Genomic DNA, 26,703 nt, shown 5'->3' with positions numbered 1-26,703 from the left:
CGAAAAGTGTGCAATCGTACATGAGAAGTGAAGGGTAAAAATTGCTTCCGTTCGCCGCTGCAAGTAGGACCATCATTCTTAAGGATATGCAATTTAGATGATTTGCAGTGCACCTGGATGTGCAAATCTGCGGTGTATATGAATTGCACGAGTTTTGTAAAACGTGTTTCAATTCTCAATGGACACCTTTTAATCATATCGGCGTCCAGTGCAAGGACAGGAGTAAAAAATACAACTGGCACAAATCTGTTTATTACACCATTTTGCATATTTGAACCGCAGGAAATATTCGGACAATTGTTCAAAGAGTTTATAGAAATTGTTAAAGTTTTGAAAATTATGTTTCTTAAAAGTTTCTTAAAAAAATCGCCAATGACCTTACTGACATGAGACAAAAACTCACAAGAAATAATAAAAATAATACCAATCAGAAATAATTTCCAATTATTTTTTACTTTTACCATAGAGAAACTATAATACAAAATACTGTAAAACAAATCGGGTGTTCATTTAAATGTATCTTCAAAGTTGGCGTTGAAGAGTCGATTGTGAACGTACAATCGTCTGTCTCCAGAGTAAAAACACAAACAACGCAAAAAGTGAGGTTAGCTAATCCGTGATCTTCAATCTTCAACACCTACGATAAATTTAAATAAATTTTAATTGTCACTTTTTATTACATTTTGAAAGGCTCCCACTATTCTTCACACTATTTAGCGTAAGCTTATGATTCTTTTTGTAAATTGTAGATTTTTTTGCTGATATAGTGGTTTTTATTATATGTAATTGTTAATTTACTTACTACATGTAGGGGTATACATACAGTGTTCGGTCTTTTCGCTGACCTTGAAAAAGTTGTTATTTAAAAAAATTGTTTTTTTTAGGAAATTTCTTATGTAAATTGAAAATTTTTTTGACCGTCGGGTAGATAATTAAACAATCTATTAAACACAGTAGTAAAAATGCGACGTAGCCATTTAAAAAAACCTCTGATGACATCATAACTCTTTCAAGGTCATCAAAAACAGCAAACAGATACCATAAACAGAAAGTTTTTTGAAAACGCTAGTTTACCTGTTTTTGCGTTTTTCTCGAAAATCATTCGTTTCTATTTTCCAGACTTTTGGACACAGTGTATAGTAAAATTAAAACAGAAAAATGATTAATTTTATTACTGAAGGTATTTTTATAAATAATTTGATTCTTTTTGACTGTGAGAAAATCTCTAAATTGACTCGTATTATTTTTCAAAAATGTAATTTTTGAGCGATTTTCTGCTAAACGGAAAGTGTTACAAGATGAAGATCCAAGGCATTGCATTTGTCCCATAGTGCGTTATTCAGATATTTAGATTCAGTTCATAATTAAAAAGTGTAGTTTACCTAAATGAAAGTCTAAACCAGTTTTGGAGAAATATGCGGTGAATGTAGTCAAAGCTTCAGTAAAAACGTGAGTAATGATGGACAAACGTGGGACTAAAAAGAAACAAGAATAATGTAGAGTGGGTATGAAATAAGATTTAATGGAGTATAATACACGTGAAAAAAACGTTGGGAAGTCAGAACAAGCGGCAATTATGAGAAAATTGTGAAAAGATGATTCTATTTATTTGTACAACGTCTGTGCTAAATAAAGAATTTGAGGCTTGGTAAATAGTTTATCTGATATTTCATTTGTTGTGAATTTTTAAAATACATAACTGCACTCGACAAATTATCAAAAATGTATTTAACAAAAAGCTTTTGTATAACTAAATATTGAATATCACTACAACGTATGCATTTACAAACTGCTTTGTACATTTTAAATTACGCGAGAAAACTCCACTGAATATTACAAAATAATATAATAATAATAATAATAATAGCTTTTATTAACCCAAGAACAAAACTGTCCACAAAGGGTAACAAATAATAAATAAATAAATAAATATATGTATATGTATATTCATAGGCATATACATAAATAACAATAAAAGAGAAAAGAAAAGGTAAAAAAAAACAACCTAGAAAATAATATAATAGAGAAAAATTAAATAAAGAAAAATTAAATAAATAAATAAATAAATAAATCCCCAACATAACCAGCAAATACATCAACCACATCTAATTCAACAAAGACAATGCTTCAGATATTCGACGACGGAATGTACCAGCATGATATTCAAATATATCAGCAAATAGCTGCAACTGGTTATACAACGTACACATAGCAATAATTGGTGAATTTTGATGGTAATTAGTGCTTGAAAGTTGATTGCAGAATGTAGCACTATAACGAATTCCCAATTTTGGGATTCTAAACTTTAACATTTCAACTAATTCCGAACAATCAATCTTGCAATGCACGATTCTGTGTAAGTACAAAACAGATGCAATCTGACGCCTGACATACAAGGGTTCCAGCTGAAATTCATTGATTAAACATGTGTAGGCATAACCCCTAACTGGATAAGCACCAAATTTAACAAGGTACAAATACTTTAAAAATTTCCTTTGTATGGACTCAATGGAAGAAACATGAGTTTGATATCTAGGGTTCCATACCACACAAGCATATTCAAGGTGAGAGCGAATGAAAGCATAGAATAATAGTTTAAGGCAATCAATACTTCTAAAACTCTTAGTGTTCCTAATTATAAATCCTAACATTTTATAACATTTAGAAGATAGATGTTCATAATGTTTAATAAAATTTAATTCTCGGTCAAAAACAACACCCAAGTCTTTTTTATTGTGACACCTATTCAATACAACGCCGTTAATACTATATGGATACTCTATACATGACCGTATCCTAAAGAAAGACATTGCTTCACATTTCTTTATGTTTAGGTTCAGCATATTCCTACTACACCAGTCACAAAGAGCATCTAAATTTAATTGTAAGGACAGACAATCATCAATGCATTTAACAACCTTCATTAACTTCAAGTCGTCGGCATACATCAAGACTTCCGAGGATATGTATTTAGATAAATCACTTACAAATATTAAAAACAGAATAGGACCCAAGTTAGAGCCCTGATTAACGCCGATTAATATAGAACATTATCAACTCGCATACACACTGTGTACTTTCTACTCGATAATAATTCTATTGAGAAAGTTTCATGCAATTTGATATTGGCAGTTAATTATGTGAAAATGCATTGAAACATCACAGAAGTGCTGTTCGACATAGTTCGGTGCAGAGTTGGAAAACTTTCAGGTTTCACCGAGGCTTTCACTGTGTTAACAAGCATAGATAGAATACTGTAGTTCACAAAATCCAAAAAATCATTTTTCTACAACCCTTAAAAACTGTACTATACTTCACTAGTGCGTAAAAGATCTGTTTACGGTAATTGTGGAAAACATAAAAAAATGGCTTAGCGTGTCATTATTTTTTGCAACTGCATGCACCGGTACGGAATATACGAGTATTGCAAACAATCCCAGTTGCGATTTTGGCTTTAGAAACGTCAAATTTTATTTGTTTTTCACGTTGATTGTTTTTCTAAATGCACTGATACATATAGTTTTACTCATGGGATCGCCGCACTCGCCTATGACTCGTGCGGGCAAAATTCCCATCATGAAAACGTTACATAATGAACTAGTTGCGTAAGTTACAATTTTATAGAGTTATACGTTTTTAATTTTGTTGTTATAATTTATAGGTTAAGTTCTACGGAAGAATATCTGTTTTAATTTAATAGGTACGAAAATGTTCACATTAATCACTTTTTATTCTTTTCATTTTAATAAAAGCGCAATAACTTTGGCTTAGAAAGTGTCACTAATATTTTCATTAGCGTCCAAGGCGGAATAATTAATTACTGAATTACCATCTCGAATATTGTATTAATAAACCATTTATCATCCACACCCGTACTTGAAATACATTTTAGTTTAAATCGAATCAGAATTTTAAACTTCTCTTGTCCTTTATTTTTTTGGAAGTTCCAAGACAATACAAATACGCTTATCATCACTGAGAGAAGAAAGGTTATTCGAAAATTTGGAAACATTTAACAAATTGTTCCAAATAATAAAAATATTTCAACAAGAAAGCCTCATTTACCAAAATGATTTATTTTTGGCAACGAGCAAAATCCTCCAAGAGGTGCTTTTGTCGCTGGTCCTGTTAAAAAATTCCTTGGTTCAGCCGACGCGACATCATAAAAGTACGAGTACCAAACGCTCCGAATACAACAAGTGGTGATGCTCTACACGTGTTGTTCGGTAATAAAATAAATTATGCTGATACGCTTTTTACATTTTACAAGTGGCACTCGTCTGTCATATCTGTTTGGTCTTTGCCGCTTTTTTCCCAACCGCCTCTCTCGAATTAATTGCGAGTGTAATCTAGTTCGTGTCTGTTTAAATTCGTTTTTGATGGTGCTAACGAGAACTTAAAGGTTGCCGTATTTAACTTTTTAATGAAACCTCATCATACTTCGTAACTTTATTTGCATCATCGTTTTCCTCGGTTATTCCATATTTTTATTTGGGACAAGTTGCTTAATTAAGAGACGCGACGTCACTCCCGCAAATTGGAAAATGTACAAAGACCCGAAAAACCTCGTTAACAAATCAAAATTAAAACGGAGGAATTCAGAACGATCGAATTTTTCCCAACTTCTTAGGACGCACAACTTGAAGTTTTTTCGTCGGATTAAAATTTGTAGCTCCTTCGCGATGTGATGTACGACGTGAGGCGTCTAAGCCCCCGACTTAAGGGTGGTTTTACTAGCCGGGGCAATTAATGATGCTTAACGGACGTTTTGACATATTGTGCGATGGTCCGATAGCAGCAGCAACTTTACCGCTGTTTTTGTCCAGAAGCCATAACTGAAAGCGATCTTCCCTCATAACTCTTCCTCGTATCGGTCGTCTCCATCTCTCCACGAAAGAGAAACCCAGCATGTGTTATTTGTTAAAAATTACAATACAGAAACCGCCACTGTCAAAAATCGAATGAGATCCGGATGAAATATTGGCGAGTGGACGGGTTGGCATTAATAATCATCCCGGATTTGCTTTTTAATTGTGAACCGCAAAAAACAAGCCAATCCGGTGGCTTCCACCACTCGAGATAATAGAGGATGCTTAAAGGATGTCGGTAAACCAGATCCCTTAAGTATCGATCTGACGTTGCGATTAACATTGCAAATAGCGGTGTATTTAACTTAGCAGTTACCATAACTTACTAAATGCATATTTCGTGCTCGCCTTGTGGGAATTTGCCTTGTAATTCGGTTATTACGTTTAGAATCGGGATCTAAGCCCCTATTTCTTGTCGAAGATGGGCATTATGAAAATATTCCGCAGAAATTTCAGACGGGAAATGCAGACATAATCCCTTTAATAATTTGTAATATTTTAAGTAGTTTTAATCGCTACGGTTAATTCTTTATTAAACTTGTTCGTCTCGCTGTTTTACATTTTATTCGTTCATCGGCAGCTCGCTCATTTTCTGTACATCACTCTGACCTACCCACAAATATTCAAATTATATTTTTTAACATCTCACTCGAGAAAAAATTAACAAGTTTTTATCTCTTCGCCCGGAGCCTTCAGACTCGTTGAAATGAAGAGGTTTGCCGTCTGGACTCATAACCATATTTAAGCTATCTTATCGGTTTCCGGTCAGAATTAAGAGGTGGTCTTGAAAAATTTATAACGCTAGATTTACGACGTCGATTAATTAAATTACCATTCAAATCAGCCATTGAATTTAATCTGAATATATCATGTTTAGTCTTGATTACATCTTGGGGCCCAGAAGTCCTCTAAATAATCGCCCTGTGTAATTCTACCAACTTGCATTAGATTGTAAATCTGTGGCAATTCCACTTGGTTACCAGCACTACAGCTTTATTTAAGGTCATAACGTGTAAATTTGCTCGGTTTACGCGATTGCAACCGGTGAATAATTAAACAATGTCCTGAACACCAGCATTAGAATTATTGCTGTTTTGCTAATAATTAAAATTTATAACAACTGCCATTTCCTGAATGTCGGATATTTTCAATGACTTAACATTTACCAACAACATTTTAACTGATAATTTCAACAGATCAAATAAACAAAATGTTTTGGCTTAAGTTGAAAGCATTATGATATTCATTGTGATATCTGAACCTACAAAGGGAATTAATACAATGCATTTCAGGTTGATAACGAAAATAGCGAAACCGTAGTCGCTACGTTCAGTTATTCATTAAATCGATGCCAGTTATGCAAATGCATCCGTCTGGTTGGCTTTATTTTGGTTAATATGTTTAGAATTTTAGTCATTTTAGTTAATGTGTTTAAAACTTGTTCGCGATGTAACAGTATCGTTTGTACATTTCTGTTTTGTAGCAATTTCGTTTGAATTAGAAAGGTGACTAATTTTATTTTTGTTACCAGTTTTAATACAATATTTAAATAATAATATCTTTTTATATTATCACAGTGGAGCTTTCATACAGTTAATTAAGTAGAACGGACACAGTAATTAAAATAAGTTAAATTAAATTAAATAGAAAGCTCTCACGAAACTACACTGCGAGTATGTTCATTTATTATTTCATCCCCAAAAATTATAAATCCAGTTTCTTTTTCAATGTAATTGTGAATCTATCTTATTGTGTGATATTTTTTATAATAAATAATGGCTACTAAAACGGCGAAACATCGAGAAAATGAGGGGAAGTGAGATATTGTTTATATTTAAATGAAACAATATAAAGGTAATTTTCCAAATATTTACTCCTATTAAAATTACAATTACTCATTTGAAAATTAAATTAGTAATTTTTAAAACATGGGAAGTAATGGTATATTATTCAGGCAGCATGTAATGATTGCTATACTCACAAGGTGCAGCGTGTTTAGTCATTACACGCGAGTAAAATTCAACACTTTTTTTCACACGTGTAAATTCTTTTCTAATGAAAAACACACCAACGACTCGGCAAATTTTAATATCATTACGGTTTCTCCGAATATTGGACTATAGCGTATAGAGCAAGCATAAACATTAAATAGTTTACTACATATTGTACAGCATGTCTAAAGAAATTCTCCTTTAATTCCGAGCGCATGTGTTAGCGTTAGTAGAGAGTTTTTTCTCGATTTCATTTGACAAAAGTAGTGTACTTCAGAAACGGAAATTTTGTAAACGGAGAATAGAATAATTATGGTGAACTTGCCTGCATGAGGATGAGATTTGTCCATCGTGCAAAATGCTTTACAAGACACTTGCCCACAGCGTAGTTCTACTTAAAGAAACCGGCAGCATTCGCAACATGTACGTTAGGTTGGTTGTATACACGGCAAACTAATTTACGCTTTGTAAGTTTGAGGTTAGAAACATTTTAAACAGGAAATGAACGTTTATTTCAAGTGTACAATATACTGTTGTGATTTAATAATTCAACGATTCCAAATTTTTGACAATAAAAATGTGACATTTGTCAGATAAAACGGAAACGACTACTGAAAAACAAAATTAGGTTTACAGCATTTTTGTTTAAATTGTACGTTCATACAGTACACCAGAACTCTACTCTTTGTTCAGTGTTCAAGATGGGTTAGTCGATTTTTTTTTCGATCGCACTGTATCTAACAGTTAAAACGGTGTGGGAATAGATAACAAGAACCTCCTTAACGAGAGTTCCTAATTGTGGAAACAGATGATAATGCACGTGCATTAAATGGCAATTTTAATGCGCACTAAAAGCATTTCTAAATACGGCCCTAATAAACCAAAATGACAAAAGAAATTTACGGCTGTTTTCCAGACCTAAAACTCTCTTTGTGTCGGGATAAATTACGGAAGTCATTACCTAAGGTGTTAAGTTAATTTTTATGATAAATTTCTGCTTTCGAATAGCACATTAAATTTTAATAACCGGTCTAAAATTTCCTCCAATCGCGTCCCGAATTTTGTCTCTAACGTCAAAAATTTTAACGGCAGCAAACCGTCAACATGGCAAGTAACGGGTTCAATCGATCGGAAAGCGAGGACCGGGATCAAATGAAACAAATCAGAGAAGGGATTTTACGATGTGTACAAAACTATTGCAATAAATCCGATCTTAGAAGGGTTGGAATTTGTAATAACCTATAGAATAAGCAATAAGAGCCAAAAGATTCCGGATGCTGGATACCCGACAGGGCTCGAATGAACTACCGCGCCGGCGATCAAATGAACTACCGGAGAGTTATTGGACGTTCACGGTCACGTGACGTTTTCTTAACATTACAAATTCGATAAAGTAGCTCCTAGTAATATTCGGGCTACAATTTATGCACATCCGTGGATGGAATTTTCGAATTCCGTCTAATGCAAGTCGTAAACTTTGGCCACTTTCGCCATGATCCCATCGACGTTGCATTCCTCCTTTTCGGGAATAAATCCCGCAAGAAGTGTCCTGACAAAGTGAAAATATCGCGATTCGTCTTGGTGCAGACGTGGCTTTCAGATGTGAAAATAGAGGCACTGTGTGAACGATGGTATAAGAGCCAGTGTTTCCCCTACAACTTTGCATATTCCGGAGTTTGTGATTTAGTTGTAAACTCACAATTAGTTTGAGGAAGTAAAGCCTTGTCATAAGTCGCAAGGGAAATCTTACGATCCGCAGCAGCTTTCACGGGCCTATTGCTGTTACCTTATTCTGACATAGGACACTTCCTGTCATTTACTTATTAATTTATGTACAGAGAATACGCAGAAAATAAATTTGCCGAAGCATTAAGGATCAATAATTAATAAGACTGCTGTTCGATCCGTCTCCCGTTTTATTTAGTGACAGATGCTGCTCACCACAACTTTCCTTTTTGCACACCCAACTACAGTTGCTCTTTAAACTTTTACACAACATTTCAACAACAAAAAAACACTTTTATCACATTCGAAACATTTTCATTTATCATTTATTAAAGTCTGAAGTCTTAACGAGTATCATTCATGTATGACGTGTAACTCTTTTTTAATATGTATATGCAGAATCCGTATTTATCGTAGGTATTTGTCGTAATATAGTCATTTACGCAACTAGTGTTACATACTTATTATTGCACGCATGAAACGGAGTCCGTCGTTTGCGTAATCGCATAAAAATAATCGATTTCAGCTTATTTATTCCTTTAATTCCATGTAGAGCTACTTAAAGCGGTAAATCCTTTAAAAGGGAATAAACTCCGTGGCCGTCTTTGAACTTTGGAAGTCTCATCATGTTGCAACTTAATGGAATATGTTGGGAAAAGTATAAACAAATTAAAAATGTAAAAACTGTTGCTCGATACTTGTGACCAATTTGCTTCGTTTTCTGTGATGAAAATATCAAATTGATTAAATAATTTGTTCCAAGGCTCCGTGAAAAACTGCCACTTACATTAATAATAAGCTGTCGTTTATGGCGCAACAGAGCCCTGACAAAATAAAATTAGATCGAAGCTGATTGGTTTTAGTGGTCATTCGCCGCCGCTCCCGGCTATGGTGCCGCCACCGCTGCCACCGTCCTCCAAAGATTCCGTTACCGGAACGTGACAAGAGTAATTCGCTTCGACATTTGATCGTCGTGCCAGGCATTTCGCTATGTTTTATTGGCCTACATTCCGGACATGCATCTATCAAATCCAGCACTACCGACAATATTTTCACAGTCCAACTGTTCCGCCATTACTAGAACAAAATTTTGTCAGAAATGAGGCCAGACGCGGTGAACATTCCTTCATAATTGCAAAACATCACCCGGCAAGAGCAATTTCGAAGACTCTGGTCGGTGATATATTGGATTCCTTTGAGATCGAACGGATTCTATTACACTCCGTGTCTAGTCCACGTCTAGCTCCGTTGAAAGCTTGAAAGAAAAATTTGCAGCAGAGTATCTGCAGTGCTTTCGAACTTCCTCCCTGTTGCAGTGTTCTTTGATTGATTCAAGTGGGAGGAAATGGACACAAAGTGAATTACACAACTTGCAAAAGCGGAATTACAACGAATGACTGAAAAAGAAACGATAGATCAAGTACAAGACTGATAAGGAACAATAAAAAACTAAAACAAACGTACAACACACATCTCCATGGATCTACGATCGTGCAACATATCCTATTTACCCTACGCATTTTAGATAGATAATGACTTACTTTACCGCACCCCATGCGATAATAAAAGTTTTATCGCACAGTGTGAAGGTATAGGAACAGTTAAAGAAGCTTAAAGAAGCCAACTGAATTTGACTATTGATATATTTGCAAGCTTTCACTTGGTTGCTTTGCTGTGATTTTGAAAACAATCAGCGCCTGTTTATATTTTAACTTTAAATTGAAGTTTTGACATTTTATAATCAACAACAGCTACAATATTACCGCACTTATGTGATTACACAAGCTCGACTTAGAGCGTCGTTATGCAGACTTCAAATGCGTACGATAATAGCGTCGATATCCCACTAGTTGCGTAAGTACCTATTATTCCAATAGTCATTAGTATACATTTTCTGTTTTAGTTTTTACGTTTGTTTTGCTTGCAGTTTTCATGAGACCATGTTTAAAGAAGGATATCCGTACTTCACGGGGTGGGTAAATTTAGCAAAAGATATTTAATTTTATCTGAGCCGTAGTGAATTTGCACGACACTTACACAGAACGCTGATGTTATGAATGCGAAGGTGGTGAAAAGGTGCAAATAATATTTCTCGTGTCCCAGTCGAAAAAGCTCTCGTGGCGTAATAAAGTTAAAGCGAGTGTGGCAGAATTTTATGGAGTTAATTTTGAAACCAAATTCCGTTAAATAAATAAACGCCAACCGCCACCTTTTCTGTGGAGGCTGAATTTAATAGCTTCCTTATAGCAAGTTTACAAGCCCGAGTCTTTGCATAGTTTCGCCAAAAATGCTTAATAAACTGTACGTATAATTTAATTCGCTGCTGGGGTACGGCGGAGTTATTCATTCTTTGCTGCTCCTTCAACAGTTCGCCGTGAGTTATTTACGCGGTCCGGGTGTGCGGAAAATGTTCTCCGCGGCAGGTGTAAAGGGTTGCGAAGTTTTTAGCATAAATTTTAAATTAACAACTAGGTGACAACGCCACGGCGTGCGTGCGAATAAAGGTGACGAATAAAAATTAATTAAGTGGCGTAACGTGTGGAAGCAACACAATTTAAATAAAAAAATATAAATTAGGACCGGGACGATTTTTAGGTTTAACCTGTTATTAAAGAATAAATAGAAGTACATAATTAAACAAATAACATCGCGAAAATGGCAATAACTCATATTTACACAATGGACTCTTCGTACAGTTAAAATGTAAAAATTACAAACAGTGGGTTGCAACGTAAGAAAATATAAAACGTGAAGTGACATGACCGCACGCAACAGAGGCGAGCCCACTACACCGAGATATACAGGTTTATTTTGCTACCTAGCTTACTGACGTCACATCGTGATGAAAGAAAGCTCAGAACACAACTAGTAGTTGTGCTTTTCTGACAAAATGTGTCCGAAGAAAATCGATTTATTACATTTTGAGTTAACGGGAAACAAACAAATATGCAAACCGACAGACAAAAATTAAAGAACTGCCAAAATTTCTTCTGTATCGCGTAAAGTTCGAAAATTTGTTTAAACATCACCAGACACTCCCATTTTATTTCTTAGGTAAGTTCCAGTTCATTCGGTTCGATTAATATTTTAGCTTGGTTGGAAACATTCAGCAGGTTCATTTCTAAAATGATCTAGGACTAGTTGAGCAACCCGATCTGTATCAGTTTGGGTTTAGTTGGTAACAGACTTTGAAACAATGTATAGATAACAAGTTTCTATTGGATTATGAAACTTGCCAAGGCATTACCTCATTGTTTTTACATGACGTTATGCGGTGAATCAGCAACTAATTTCAAATGCAGATGGAAATTAGTTCTGAATGTTGTTCGTCTTCAAAGACTCGTTCCAGTCTCAACAACAGAAGAAACATCAAAGAAACTCTTTTCTAAAAAAGTGACTGTTTTACGGGAAGGGAGCATTCAGGATCAAATAATTTCCTGCAAGAATAGGTCACCCAGGATACGGAACAACAATAAAGCTCCATTGCCCTGATGAAGTAATTTAATTTTGAAACGTTGTCCACAAGTTTTGTTCGGAATAATTTTCTAATTCTGCCATTCCTACGTAAGGTCGGGAATTATTTTGTGTTCATATAATTATGTAAACTAACTTTGCCATTTTATTAATTAAATTTTACATAGTCTGAATTCTTGTACCTTTGTGACCACCGGAATTATACCAACGCCATATTTATTTCATTACACGTTTTGCAATTAATTGTGCCCGTCAATAATTTTATAAGTATATGTATAAACCAGATAGTAATAACACGCAACATTCATACATAGATAGGTATGTAAAATCTGATATGTCTACAAACACTTTCTTCTGAAAAAATCTTCAGGAAATTAAAAAAGACAAACATTTTTGTATCGGGTGTTCATTTAAATTTATCCTCAAAGTTGGCGTTGAAGAGTCGATTCTGAACGCACCACTAGTCAGTCTGCATAATAAAAACACGAACAACGCAAAAAATGAGGTTAGATTTAAGCAGCTGATCCGTGATCTGTAATCGGTGGTGCGTTCACAAACAACTCTTCAACGCCTACTTTGAGGATAAATTTAAATGAACACCCCATAGTTGCCTGAAAAGTTTTATTAATGCGGAAACAATTCAACAATAATTATATTGGACATTTTATTTAAAACGCACCAGGCATATTATGGAAATATATTTATGTAGCTAATAATGCAAATTGTTAACTGGGGTTTTCCATTTAGATGCGAACTTTTAGAGAAAAAAAAATATTCTGGTAAATTAATTGTTTTTTTTTTCTGTACGTTTTTGATGAGAACGGAATTGTAGCTAACGAGGAGTAGCTAATCTGGTAATTATTAATTTACAACAGCATTTCAAAATTAATAATATTTTAAATTTTGGTAATTACACCTACACTTTACTATACCCCAAAAATTTTCTTTCATTACAGAGGACCGAATCGATAATTCACACCAACACTTTGGGTACTGGAGGTGTTGAGTGGGTGTCTAATTTCGGCGGAAATTATATATTTCCCATCAAATACGAATACTGGTTGGTTTCAATTGTTTCTTTAGGAAGCCAAGAGCTCAAAATTTGTCATCAAAATTAATTTCATAATAAATCTATTTTAAGTTTAAAAAATTTTTGGTTATTGGTAAATTATATTCCACTCATCAATCAAATCTATAATAATTATTAGTACATATACAAGGTGATTAACGAATAATAATGAGCCCGACGAAATTGGAAATGCAACCCACAATACATTGGAAGGTAAAGCTGGATATTTACCGCGTTCATGTCCAGCTTTACGTTGTGGGTTGCATTTTCAATTCCGTCGGGCTCATTATTACTCGTGAATCACTTTGTATAATTAAATTATATAAATACACATTTATTTTTTTACCGAGTTAAATTTTATCACAAATAGCGTAAGACAAAATTCAGACGTGAGCAAGTCTTAGGGATTCATGGAATATTTGATTTCTAATGTTCAAATCTTACCATCATCGAGGTTTCATTGTTTTATTCAAAGTATCAATAGATAGTGCAATTAAAATAAAATAAACACGTAAAGGAATAGAAATTAAAAAGAAATACAACTAGGTTTGAATATCGTTAATGAATATTTCTTTAAGAAAAGCTGCTTTAAATAACTTCTAGATTATTCCTATAGTTCTATGGGGACATTGTTTCAAAGCGTTATTTAGTTCTCTTTCTTTCCCTTATATCAGGTTTCAAACTCTTGGAAGAGAAAACTTCAATAAATAATATCCGGAGGTAGTTTTGAAATTTTCCCAAGATAAAAACGTCAAAATATCCAACTAAATTCCCTTATAATAGTTATAGTATCTAATCTACGATCAAAAATGTATTATTGTGAATTATGTCCTCATGCAGTTTTTCAATTTTGGTTGGCAGCTGACTACGACTGTATTCTTGGTTGCCTATCCGAATGCAAAAAAAGTGAAAAGAAGTCGTTATTAGAAAAGCCACATTTATACAATAACATTTTGAGGAAAAACCATTACAGGAAACTGTTTTTTCATTCGACTGTACATGACCGAATTTTTATAAATACATATTTCAATATCAGTAATAGATATTTGTACAAGAGAGGACAGGATATTTTACTGTAGGGATGCAGAGAAAGAATTTCTTCACTAGTTTCTTTTTATTGTTTATAAAAACTGTTAAAATTTAATTTAAAAATTTTCTGAAAATCAGAGTAAGCACACTTGCCGTTACCAGTGTTACCTTTCATAAATATCTGGAATCAAGTTCCATAATGTTGTGTGATTTATATTACTTAATAAATAAATTGTGATTTGAAAAATCTTCTTACAAATATCTGCTCCTTTACCCTCCAGGGAGAGAAAATCATTCTTTTTTATTCCCCAAACCGGTCTGTTACGGTTAAAATTATGTAAAAATGCAAATCGTGATCCGCTTTCATTTTGGCGAGTGGGCGAATCCAATTTTTAAAAATCTGTTAGTCTTACATGTCCGTACGATTTTTGTTAATGATGCATCGGGATACTTAGGCTTGTTTGTAGATATTTGTCAGTCCACTTTTCGTTGACTTTTCCTGGTGTGGGGTCGAAGTTGCTGGCTAAGAACTCTGAAAGCCGCTACAGTGCGGTTTTATTAGAGCGAACGTGGAATAAAGGGCAAGGACTATGCGAAGTGAAAGCGGCGGCAGTGGTCCGGACGCGAGACCGCCAGAAATGGCTCACATGGAAGACGCCAAACCGCACAACTCCCTCGAGATAAGTCTGATAAGGATATCGCGGCCAATTCGAGTCGGTTAAGGTGGCACGACTGCTAACCCGATACGAGCAGGGGAGCGACAATCTCAGATAATACGTATTTACAGGGATTAAGTGCAATTGTGACTGGGGATAATCCCCCGCAATAACTTTACTATAAAAATAACTTACCGAAGGGATTCAGTCTGGATAACTGAAACAATATTGCTCCAGAGGGCGGCTGAGTTTTGATGTCGAGGCAAGCTTTCAATTCTGTCGTAGGAGATAAAAGTTTTTCCGGCCCCGACAAACGATACAACGGAGAATATTAGAAAACATAATAAATCTAGGTGGACATTATTACCGAAAAATAACTGTTATTATCGTCGAGTCCTCGCAGGCTTATCGATTAGTTGTAGAGGACGTTCATTACAATCTATTTCCATTAACCGACCGTGTATGTTAACCTCAAAAGCTTTTCTCCAAGTTTAATTAGACAGTACTCATATATTATTCGTTGAGTAATTAGCTCAGCGCGAAATTTACTGAGAGCGTCGGCTCTGCAACCTGTTAACACGCTTTTCTAATTATTTATTTTTATAAGATGCAACCCCTCATCCTGACTCTCCCGCTCCTTCTTCCCGTCTCGTAAATCATTCTCGCTTCCGTCCAAACAGTATCAATCAAACGAAGGATAAATGGCAAAAAACAGAAAAGCACATTTGAATTAATCAGAACTCGTGTGATATCCCGGTCTCGGGGGTGTAATCTAAATGGCGCAGTAGCAAAACACAATCCAGTTGATGACTGGCCGTGTTTTTGTCCCGCATCATTACAACGCTATTTTAAATTATATCTACAAAAACGGCGAGTAAATAATTTAAAATAATCACCCCGTCCGCCGCGGCTGTTTATTAATGTCCCTTGACCTGACCCCTGCTCGTTCTTTTGCCCCGGGCATAGACGAATTCACCCCGTTTTGCCTAATTAAACCGGTCACGCACGTCGTACGCAACAAGTTCTTGTTATCATTTACTGCTCTCGGAATTTGCAGACGTTATCTTCTCTATAAATCGACCTCCTGTCGTGTTCTCTCAGATAATTTGTCGATTGTATTATGCAAAACAGTTGACGATTTATTTCCTTCACTACATCTAGACAAGAAGCATCATTAAAGCGACTAATTGAATTAAAAAGAAATACTCACTGTTTGTCCACCAACGAATTCTGCTGATCTGATAAAGTGGACTGACATTGGACGGGAATTTTCTCATTAATGGTTAACAAACGGCGCTGGTATTATATTTCTCTAAAAATTTTAAAGAGCTTCCGAACCTTCCCGCGACTGTTGCAGATCAACTAACAATTCTCTCCTCCCATTCCTCTACCTACTATGTCTTAAGATCTTGTGCGGTCAGCACAGCGCCTTCTTTGAATCGTTGAAAACAATCCCGGCGCATCCACCAATAGTGCAGTTGAGCAATAACCTCGTAGAATCGTGGTACCAAGTCTTGTGATGAACATACGTAAGACTCCCCTACGATTGGTCTTGTACTGGGGCTGCCATTTTGGAAAATGGCGGTCGATTTTCTATTAAACGATTAAAATCTGTGGCTGCTTTTAGGCATCTGGTTGGTTCCTCTGACACCTCCGTGGTCGTCGCCATGTTTGCTTTTTACCAACTTTGTACATGAACGGTAAATCACACCATTTAGGAAGAGATTTTCGCCAGACCGTATATCAGCGGAGTAACATTAATTCGCATTTGTGTTAAGGCTAATGTTGGCAAGAAATTTTCGAAAATGGGGCACTAGACATAATATTGTTAATAGGGGTGGAGTTCGGGAGCATGAGAGTGCGTCCCGACGAGACGTCCCGGAGTAATTACTCATGTAACCGCAAGAGGGCGAGCGCTTGACACAAGTTCTGCATGTGGCTAATACGGACACGGAATTCGCGTTACGATTGAAATTTTCTCCGTGTCTTGTCCGGGTTTGTTCATTAACATGCAGTTTTGTGTATTCGCGTTTAACTAGATTTCGCCCTTGTCGGCTTGTCACAAAATCTAGCTTTAAAGCCGGCTGGAGTTTTATTTGGACGATTTATTTAAACTATTACGGCGAATTAAGTGATTTGCATAAAATGTGAGCTTGCTTGAGAGTCGCTAATTTAATCATGACTCGAGTAATGTAATGTCGCCGGATTAATATGAACTACCAAATGTACGGCTTTGGATGGAATTTATGACGTGGTTTTGCCGACTGCACCTTCAAAGAACTCCCAAAACAGAAAACAACAAATGTTATGTCTACATATTACGACTTGTGTAAACATTTATTCAATATAAAATATTTTGGCAACTTTGTATTAATAACGGTATAATTTTTTTTCTCTTCAATGTGTAACTATCATCAAGGGATATTTCGTCCGATAAACTATATCTAATACGTTTCTTCTTTAAAATTATTTTTGGAGATTATCGTTTGAGAATCTCTAGAGGAATCATGTTTAAATCGATTCAAACTGTTTGCAAAGCAGTTTGAAATCAATTTGTTCTCAACGATTAACTGAAGTGCTAAAGTATCACCAAAGGTACAAGAAATGTCACTTAATAGGTAGACAACCAGACATACAGCGCATATACAGCGAACCTCCATATGAAAGTACATGGGACTTTTTATGTTCTAGATCTAGATAAATCACTTTTAAAAAATTTACTGCTAACTGGTGTTAAATTACTTATTCTGCTATGGTGTTTTCGTCGTAATCGAGCCATGGAGCTTGTGAACATTTTTTAGTTGTATCTCACAATTAGATTAATCTTTTTTTTTAAATACCTATCTACATAAACTTTCTCTCAGATTTCTCAAAATCCTTATACATTTGTTCTTTTGATTCAGCATACGCAGAAGTAAAAATGTTTGTGAGAAACAATATCACGTACCCTGAGAGCATGTAAACTATTTGACAAATGTATTTCACTTCAATATTTAGCCAAGAAATATTTCTCTCTTCGCCATTCAATATCTTTAGAATTTTTTTTTTTTTTGGCGTTTGTTACAGTAAAATATTGCTTTCAATTCTTAAATTTTACATCCGCTAGGAACATTTCAGGTATCGATGTCCTGATTAGCTGACATGTCCACTTTCAACTAGCCTCCTCTGCGAAGTCGGCATTGTTAAGAACTGCACATTTCCGAAACACAATCGGACCGGATACCACGAGCTTTCGGTTAAAAAGTCCAACTGCCGTTCCGGCAAAAGCCCGTTTGTATGATGATTTTCAATACACGACTGCCACCAATTGATATCCTGTGATGTTTTTGAAATTGCAGGAACAAAGGATATTTTGTCAAGAGCGTAGCATTGTTTAGAAGTAGTCCACCGGAAAAATAGTCGGAGACCACGGTCGAATGCATCCATACGTGTCTTTTTCTGCATCAAAAATCACATATTGTTGCCTCCGAGTGAATCGTTTTAATCAAATTAAAATGCTTCATCGGTGAGACGGATGCATCACCGGAGAACTCCTTTCGCTGTGAAAGCGCAATAAAAAATCTGCATCATCGCTCAGGCAAGAATATAAAATCCATTAAAGTATTTTATCAAAATCCTCGTGGACTCCGAACTAAATTGAATGACTGTTACTTGTCGTGTTTGAGTGAAAACTTTGATGTGATTGTTCTGGTCGAAACATGGCTTCATGGTGGTATTTCTGATGCTGAAGTGCTGGATGACAGGTATGTGGTATATCGAAACGACAGAAATGTGAACAACAGTGGGAAAAGTATTGGCGGTGGTGTCTTAATTGCTGTTAAGAAATTTCTCACCTCCAATCGTTTGAGTGATTCCAACTCCTCCTTAGAAGATGTTTGGATTTCGCTACAGTGCTGTGACAATTCTTTTGTTTTTGGTGCAATCTATCTTCCGCCGGACGCCACAACTGTTAGTTATGCGAAACATGTCCAGGTTGTCAAAAATTTATTATATAATAATCGTCGCAGTACGTTTTTCATTCTAGGCGACTATAATTTGCCAAATGTGAAATGGATTAATGATAGTGATACTAATTTTTTGATATATACTAACGCCAATTCTGATAAGGACATCATAATCTGTGACAGTCTGTATTCCTGTGATTTCTGTCAATTTAATACTATAACTAATTGTAATGGTAATATCCTTGACTTGTGCTTCTCTAACTATGACTATATTAAGATTGAAAATTGTAATGAATTTAGCAAGACTGATGTGTTTCATCCACCGTTCATGTTTGAAATAAGTGTTGATAATGTTTTTGTTGAAGATATTTGTGACACTTTTTATGATTATTCTAATGCCGATTATGATGAAATCAACATACTCTTGTCTAATGTGAACTGGAACACCTTTGATTCCTGCAGTGACATTAATGAAGCTGTGAGCCTTTTTTATAATTATTTACACTTTGTCTGTGGTCTTTTTGTTCCTGTGAAGAGAAAATGTAAGAGCTCATTTCCTCCGTGGTTCGATCATGAGGTTCGTGGATTAATTCGCCGGAAGTCAACCTTGCATCGTCGCTATAAAATCAGTCACAACGCGAATGATTATGCTGCATTTGCTACAGTCAGAACACAATGCAAAGAAGCCCTGAAGAAATCATACAAAGATTACATAAAACGCACTGAAAATTTTATTACATCTGATCCGAAAAAATTTTGGAAATATATAAACGAACATACCAAATGTAACGAAATACCGAATCTCATGATCTATCACAATAACCCTGTATGTGGTAATGAGAATATTGTTAATACCTTTGCGGAACATTTTTCTTCTGTTTATGATGATATCGTCACCACACAACCTGCTTCTGCTTGTGACAATCCTGTCGGTTTGAGCGTTGATTTCAAAAACTTTGACTTTACTTCAGATAGTGTCTTTTATGAACTAACTCATCTCGACTGTAATAAAGGTGCTGGGCCAGATGGGCTGCCTCCAATTTTTTACAGAAATTGCTGTACATCGCTTACTGATCCTTTGTGGCGTATTTTTAAGTATTCACTCAACTCAGGTGTTTTTCCGAACTGCTGGAAATCAGCTCTTGTCACTCCAGTGTTTAAATCTGGCTCTAAACAAAACTTCGAGAATTACCGACCCATCAGTATTCTATCAGTTCCCGCCAAGATCTTTGAAAAGCTAGTTGCCAAACACTTGTCCGCTTCCTTCAAAACTGTTATCAGTCCATCACAGCATGGGTTTTTCGCTAATAGATCTACGGTAACCAATCATTTTGCCTTTGTTAATAATGTCTTTGAAGCATTTGAGGGCGGTTTTGATGTGCATTGCATTTATACTGATTTTTGCAAAGCATTTGACACTGTTAATCACAAGATCCTTTTGAATAAATTATACACGTACGGAGTACGCGATCCGTTCCTATCTTGGACATCTACCTACATTTCCAATCGAACTCAGCATGTTGTCCTTAAGGGTGTGAGGTCGTCTGCATACTGTAGCACGTCTGGAGTACCGCAGGGCTCTATTATCGGGCCATTATTATTCATAATCTTCATCAATGACATCACTGATAGTCTGACCTCGGCATCGCTGCTGTACGCGGACGATCTAAAAATCTATAAAATCATCAAAACGCAGCTGGATGTATTTGATCTTCAGCAGGATGTCAGAAGAATTGAAAACTGGTGCGCACGCAATGGTATGAAACTCAATGTTTGCAAATGCAAGGCAATGTGTTTCAGCAGGAAAACTGTGCCCTCCGTTCCTTATTATTCATTGGAAGGGGAGCAGCTGGAAATTATCAATGCCATCAAAGACCTGGGTCTTTTTTTCGATTCCAATTTATCGTTTCATGAACATTACGACTTCTTGATCTCTAGGGGAAGAAAAATGCTGGGATGTTTAAAAAGATGGACAGTGGATTTTAAGAACACCAGAGCGATTATAATATTATATAATTCCTTGGTCCGCTCAATATTAGAATACAATTGTGTTATCTGGTCACCTTTTTACGGTACTCACATTTCACGTATCGAGTCGGTACAGAACAATTTCTTGAAGTATTTGAAATATAAGCTGAGAACTCAAAATATCAATTTTGATGATTTGCACTCTGTAGCCGCTTACATGTCTTTGCCCTCACTTAAAACCAGAAGGGATTGTCACAAGCTGTGTTTTCTACATAAAATAATTAACTATAATATTGATTCTTCTGATGCTCTGCTTCGTATCGGCTTTAATGTTCCTTTATGTAACCTCAGACACCCGAATTTGTTTCATGTTTACTGCCATAAACACAATTACTCCTACAATTCACCCTTGAATAGTGCCCTTCGCCTGGCCAACCTTTACTGTAACGAGTTAGACTTCTGTGGAGTCTCGACAAATAAGTTCAAGAGTGACTGTAGGAGACTTCTATGCAAGTGATGCATCTTGTTCCCACTTTTTGTTCTTGCTAATGCTCCATGTGTGTTTTCTTGTAATTGCTTTCTTGGCGTGAATAAACTATTAAACACGCAAAAAAAAAAAAAAGCTGCAACTGCTGCTGTGCACCGCAGCGACTTGAATCCTTCCTTTTTGAAACTTTGTGAATACACACAACAACTTCTTTAAACGTTTCCTGAGCGGCTAACTGTCCGTCCGCACTATTTCAAGCCACACAAATCATTGCCAATAGATATTTTTTATATGAAATATGAAAAGTTCCAAAGTTGGCCGCCTACTAAGTCATAAAACACACACCCCGCTTTTTCTCGGCTTTTGTTAGTTTTCAAACTGACCCTAACATTTATCCAAGTCCGAAAGTTTCCCGGTTCGAACGACGATTTGTAATATTATTCGATATGAAGTTTACATAAGTTACGTGTTTTCTGGTAATGTCTGAGGCGATTTCGCGTTGCATTGAGCACATTTGCCGGTCAGTTATTTCCCCACTTGGGCGAATTTTTATTAAATATTTGCATTTCGAATTCAGCAACTGAATCTCCAAGTAATCCTAAATAATCCCGCTGCGCCGGCTAATTACAACGATTCGCTACGTTTATTCTGCGCTTTACAATTTAATGGGAACTCTGCGAAACCAGCCTTCAACAAGTTCCCTCTAATGTCTGCTAGAATTCCGATTGTTTAACACAACCAAGTGTTTTATCATTTAGCTTTTGCCAGATTGGAAAAGTAACTTTCAACAACAATTTCACCTCCAAGATATACTAAACAGTGTCAAGTTTGAATTTCCCGCCGTTTATGTTTAATTGAACATGTTTGTTTTCAGCAAAGGGTGCCCTTAGCTATTTGCTTCGAGAATAGGAATCGTTAAGATATTATATTTTTAATGTAAAACATTACATCTATCTACGACCGCTCAAAACTATAACATCGACACATTTTTATCTGAAAAATTCAATGTATTCAAAGGCGAAAATTGTTTTTTGAAAATTTAGGTTTTGCTTGATTTTGACAAAGTATCAAGTATGAGAATTGGTGTTAAACGAAAATGCTGTTGTGTATTTTGGTTGAATTGAGCAAAGATCAAAAGCTCCATAACAAGATTTTTGCAAAACGTAAATAATGAGAGATACCTATATGTGAAGGTATAAAATGTATATTACCGCACGGCGTGTGATAATGATAAAGCATTCATTACAGCACAGGTAAGGTAAAAAAAAAAACAAGATTTTTGCAAAACGTAAATAATGAGAGATACCTATATGTGAAGGTATAAAATGTATATTACCGCACGGCGTGTGATAATGATAAAGCATTCATTACAGCACAGGTAAGGTAAAGTAAGTCATTATCTGTGTGAAATGAATGTATATAAATTAAATTTAATAGAATGATTTGAATCCGAATCAGAAATATAAGAAATATTTTATTCTGCCAGAATGGTTGAATAAAGTTTTATTTACGTCCTGATATTTACGACTTTGGAATAGTTTCGCTATGACAAATTTTACACCGATCCCGCTTTGAATGTTTCCTGCAGTGAAATAAAATTTCCCATTTTGTGAATGTCTTTTGGTTGCATATTATGTAATATTTTGCGTCACAGTGCAAGTTGTTTTAACAATTTGTTCTTATTCCACGCTTCGTTTACTACTAACAGTTCGATAATGTTTTGACGTGTCGCCGAGATATCGATTGTGTCAATTTCCTATAGCATTTCGCAAGCTTTGTTCGAGACGTCTTTCTAATTAATTTTCTTGTTACAGTGCGACCTTTAAGGGTGAGACTGCTCGGCGAAAATAAGCCATTATCCGCTGATAACACTTACGAACTTAGTTGTGAAGTTGTGGGTTCTCGGCCTCAACCAACTATAACTTGGTGGAAAGGAAGCGTTCAGATGAAAAATACCAGAGAGACCGTAAGTTCACATACCTCAACGCAATAATACACGTGTGTATCATGTAATTGATTAAATGTTCACGTTCGATATTTTGCTTGATCAAACGGAAAATGTGGCTTTCGGCCTGAAATATTGTCTGTTTATATTTATCTGCGACAAATATATCATTCAAAGGATCTCGTTTGTCAACTTCGAGTAAACATAATATGAATGGCGTATAGGAAAACATTTATGTCAGAATTAACCGTCACCGCTGTGAAATGTCATCCCACATTTACTTGCTATTATTAGCGTTATTTGAGTTGAACGAGACATGTTGTCGCTCCCTTTTTATATCCCCTTAAATCTCTAGACATTGTTTATTATCAACAATATACGAATAATACATATTTTTAATGCTGTTCTATTATTATTAGTCACAACGTTCAAATCACCGAGCAATGTGGCCAAGCGCCTTCCGTGTTTGCTTTGCATTCTGTAGGTCCGGGGTTCGAATCCCATGACTGCCTCACCAGATATGGGTTTTTTCACGGATTTTCCCACACCATAGATCCTGATATGCCCAGATAGACCCATATCACAGAAAGGAAAATGTCGGGTCAGTCAACCACCCACCTCATCGCTATCTCTTCTCGAACCCCCTCATTTACCGTACCCATACTAGAGGTAAAGTCAAAACGAAACATGACATCACGTGGTTTGCGCACAAGACGAATGTGGGACTTGTAGATCAGTTGAATCCAGCTTATTACGCATAAGACAGTGGTGGAGTCAAAACATTTTTCTTTTGTTTACGCTATACAGGGTGTAGAATTTCTTTCAACAGATGAAGAAAATGAGTTTTGGTTAAGTTGTTGCCCCTAAACTGACAATTACATGATACGCCAGTGCCAGGGGTAAATTTGAGAGCGCGCATCCTAAGCTCCGCCCTGTCATGTTTCGTTTTGACTTTACCTATAACTTCCTTCCACCGTGTCTGAAAACGAGTTACTTTATTTTGTATTTTAGTCGTTAGCTTCGAGATCATTTATGTTTTTCTAGTTTGTTTATTTCCATTCCAAACTCGAACGACTTACAATCTGAGCCCAACTGAACATAAATTCAACGGCAATTCTTTCGTTTTGTGTTTATCGAGGTCTCATCTCTACTAGTTTTGTTACGTTTTGTTGAAATTCATTCAAAGCCATTTTGAAGAGTTTTCTTTTGTGATGCATTGCTTTGTTAGTAATTTTTTTCGAGTTTGATGTCATTGTTACCCTTTAGTAAATTTGCAGAATAATCCGGCTGGCTCGTACGTATATGAAATTACCTCGGAAATAATAAAATATGCTTCCTACTGCAACAAAGCGAAGTCTTCCAAACGAAGGTAAAATATAACCGTGTTTATTTTCGGGATGTGCCGCAGTAAAATGGCCAGAGCGGCGGCTAAAATCGGGCAAAATACGCAAAATGACCGCAACAATAAATCTTCCGAATATAGAACTCGATGCTGGTGCAGTTACCATGCAATTGAAATCGTTAAATATTCTTATCGGTCCCCTAATAGCCTCGTATAAACTTTCAGCTAGAAAAACATCAATCGATGCTAAAATACACGACCAGTAATAGAAACCTTGTATTTTATTTGGCCAACAAAGACACCGGAATTTATTTACTCTCTCGGAAGAACTCCATCCGGGCAGTGCGGGGTTAGGTCTTCCCATTTTTATTTTACTGCTGTCTGTCATCACGGCCCTCATTCGGTTTATGGCGAAGATGCGCCACCGGATTTGAAAAATGATGCGGAAAAGTAACCGCACCACATCGAATTATTATTTTACGAGTTGCATGCAAATTGCATGCAGCCCGGACTGGCTTAAAGAGCCGGATGGACTCGCTTTGGAATTTTTCATCCGAACGGTTGAATTTTTATTAGGCGAATCCGGAACACGGCTACAAGAATCGTTATTAATATTGCATTTTGAGCGTAATGCCGCGCGAATCATAATATCATCCACAATGGACCAGCGCGGATATTGCCTCGGGATTGCTTCAGGGTACGGCTTTAATAATGTCAATGGAACTGCTGGACGTCTATTTGTACATAGAACAATTATTGTAATTGTAATAGTGATAATTTATTGGGGTTTACGTGACCATTCGCCAACTGTTTTATGATGGAGACCATAAATATTGCACCTCGTAAAGCCCAGCTCTTGTGTGATTTCACCACCGGGACCGCAACTTGTAGGTCGTGCTGCGTAACTTCTTGGTGCGAAATCTGCGCAGACTGCTGGTTTAATTAGAGACTCTTACCTGCTCTGACCAAAAAATTATCGACCCAACTGAACAACATATTTAGCTTTATTCAACAGTTTTGCGTAAACAAATATACTCGAAATGTTTTGGATATGGATTATCAAACTCAAGGTCGCTTAAAACTTATAATTGAACTGTACATTAGTGAGATCTGTCATAAATTCCAATAACCTTATTGGCGCGCCTAGTTACTTTTGCTGGTAGTGCCAACTTAATGACAAGTCCCCAATCCACATTCACAACGTTCCGACCACGATTGTAGAATAGTTATTTCCTGTGTGTATGTCAGATTATGCTATTATTCTTCACACACTTTCTTCTTTAACGCGAAGTGTTCTTGCTAAATTTGTTTTTCTCATAATTACGTGTATTTAAAAAAAATATGTGGTAAGGTGGCTTGCTTTTATTCCCGTTAACGTAGATGTCAACATCATTTATTTTATTTTCTTTCTTTTTGCAAAAATATTTCTTTTTAGAACTAGCTAACGAGAGTTTTCCTGGTTTTCTTACATGATAGTCCCTACTTTAAAATATTGATTTAATTTACATTTAAATAATGATCAAAGTGAGGTTATGTACCTATAAGAAGAAGGTGTCAATAATGTCATGCCTATTAAAACGCATTTGTAAAATAGAAAAAAAGCATGACCTGCTTGACCTCAATTTTCTTTGATCGCTTGTTATTTGTTTTTGTTATTCTTATTATCACCCATTGGTTCCTTTTTATTGTTAGGATTAAAATTTGAATTTAAAAATTTGTTTTTAGTAAGCTTAAAGTAAAATTTAATGCCAAATGTATAATGATCAGATTAAACGATAAACTTTCACTTCTAATTAACAATAAATAAAATATATTTTATCAGTTTGCCACACTATCTATCATGCAAAGCGATGAATACAATTTGCGGATATTGTTTTAACGTTATCAGTGCAAATATTACATAAATATAATATTAATAGTCGATATTAGGGTTTATATTGTCCGAATATTTATTGCTATGTAATTTATGTTTATTTTCCAATATAATCAGATTTGATTCGCACATTTTAAATCAGGTTAATAACAACATAAATTTAATTTGACGTTTATTTTTTAATACAAAAATTACCATAAAATAAGTGTCTCTTTCAGTACCATCCATTAATGATAAGGACGGCTACTTCAACGATAAAAAATTATTTTATTAAGAAATGTCTCCGTTCTTTTACTGAACACTATATGTACTTATTTTCAATCAAGTTTTCT

General features: G+C 35.6%; 1 protein-coding gene across 4 annotated transcripts in view; it reads left to right on the top strand.

Annotated features, from left to right (window-relative positions):
* Nucleotides 1-26,703, top strand: part of LOC138124486 (protein turtle homolog B-like) — a 272,071-nt gene that overhangs the window by 207,216 nt on the left and 38,152 nt on the right. For all 4 annotated transcript variants that reach the window (XM_069039530.1, XM_069039529.1, XM_069039528.1 and 1 more), the window contains exon 6: nucleotides 23,026-23,177. In XM_069039530.1, coding sequence (XP_068895631.1) covers nucleotides 23,026-23,177 — 152 coding nt within the window. The remainder of the gene's footprint in view (nucleotides 1-23,025; nucleotides 23,178-26,703) is intronic.

The sequence above is a fragment of the Tenebrio molitor genome, chromosome 2, assembly GCF_963966145.1.
Source record: "Tenebrio molitor chromosome 2, icTenMoli1.1, whole genome shotgun sequence".
Classification (NCBI taxonomy): Eukaryota; Metazoa; Arthropoda; class Insecta; order Coleoptera; family Tenebrionidae; genus Tenebrio; species Tenebrio molitor.
This window is presented reverse-complemented; position numbering and strand designations above follow the sequence as displayed.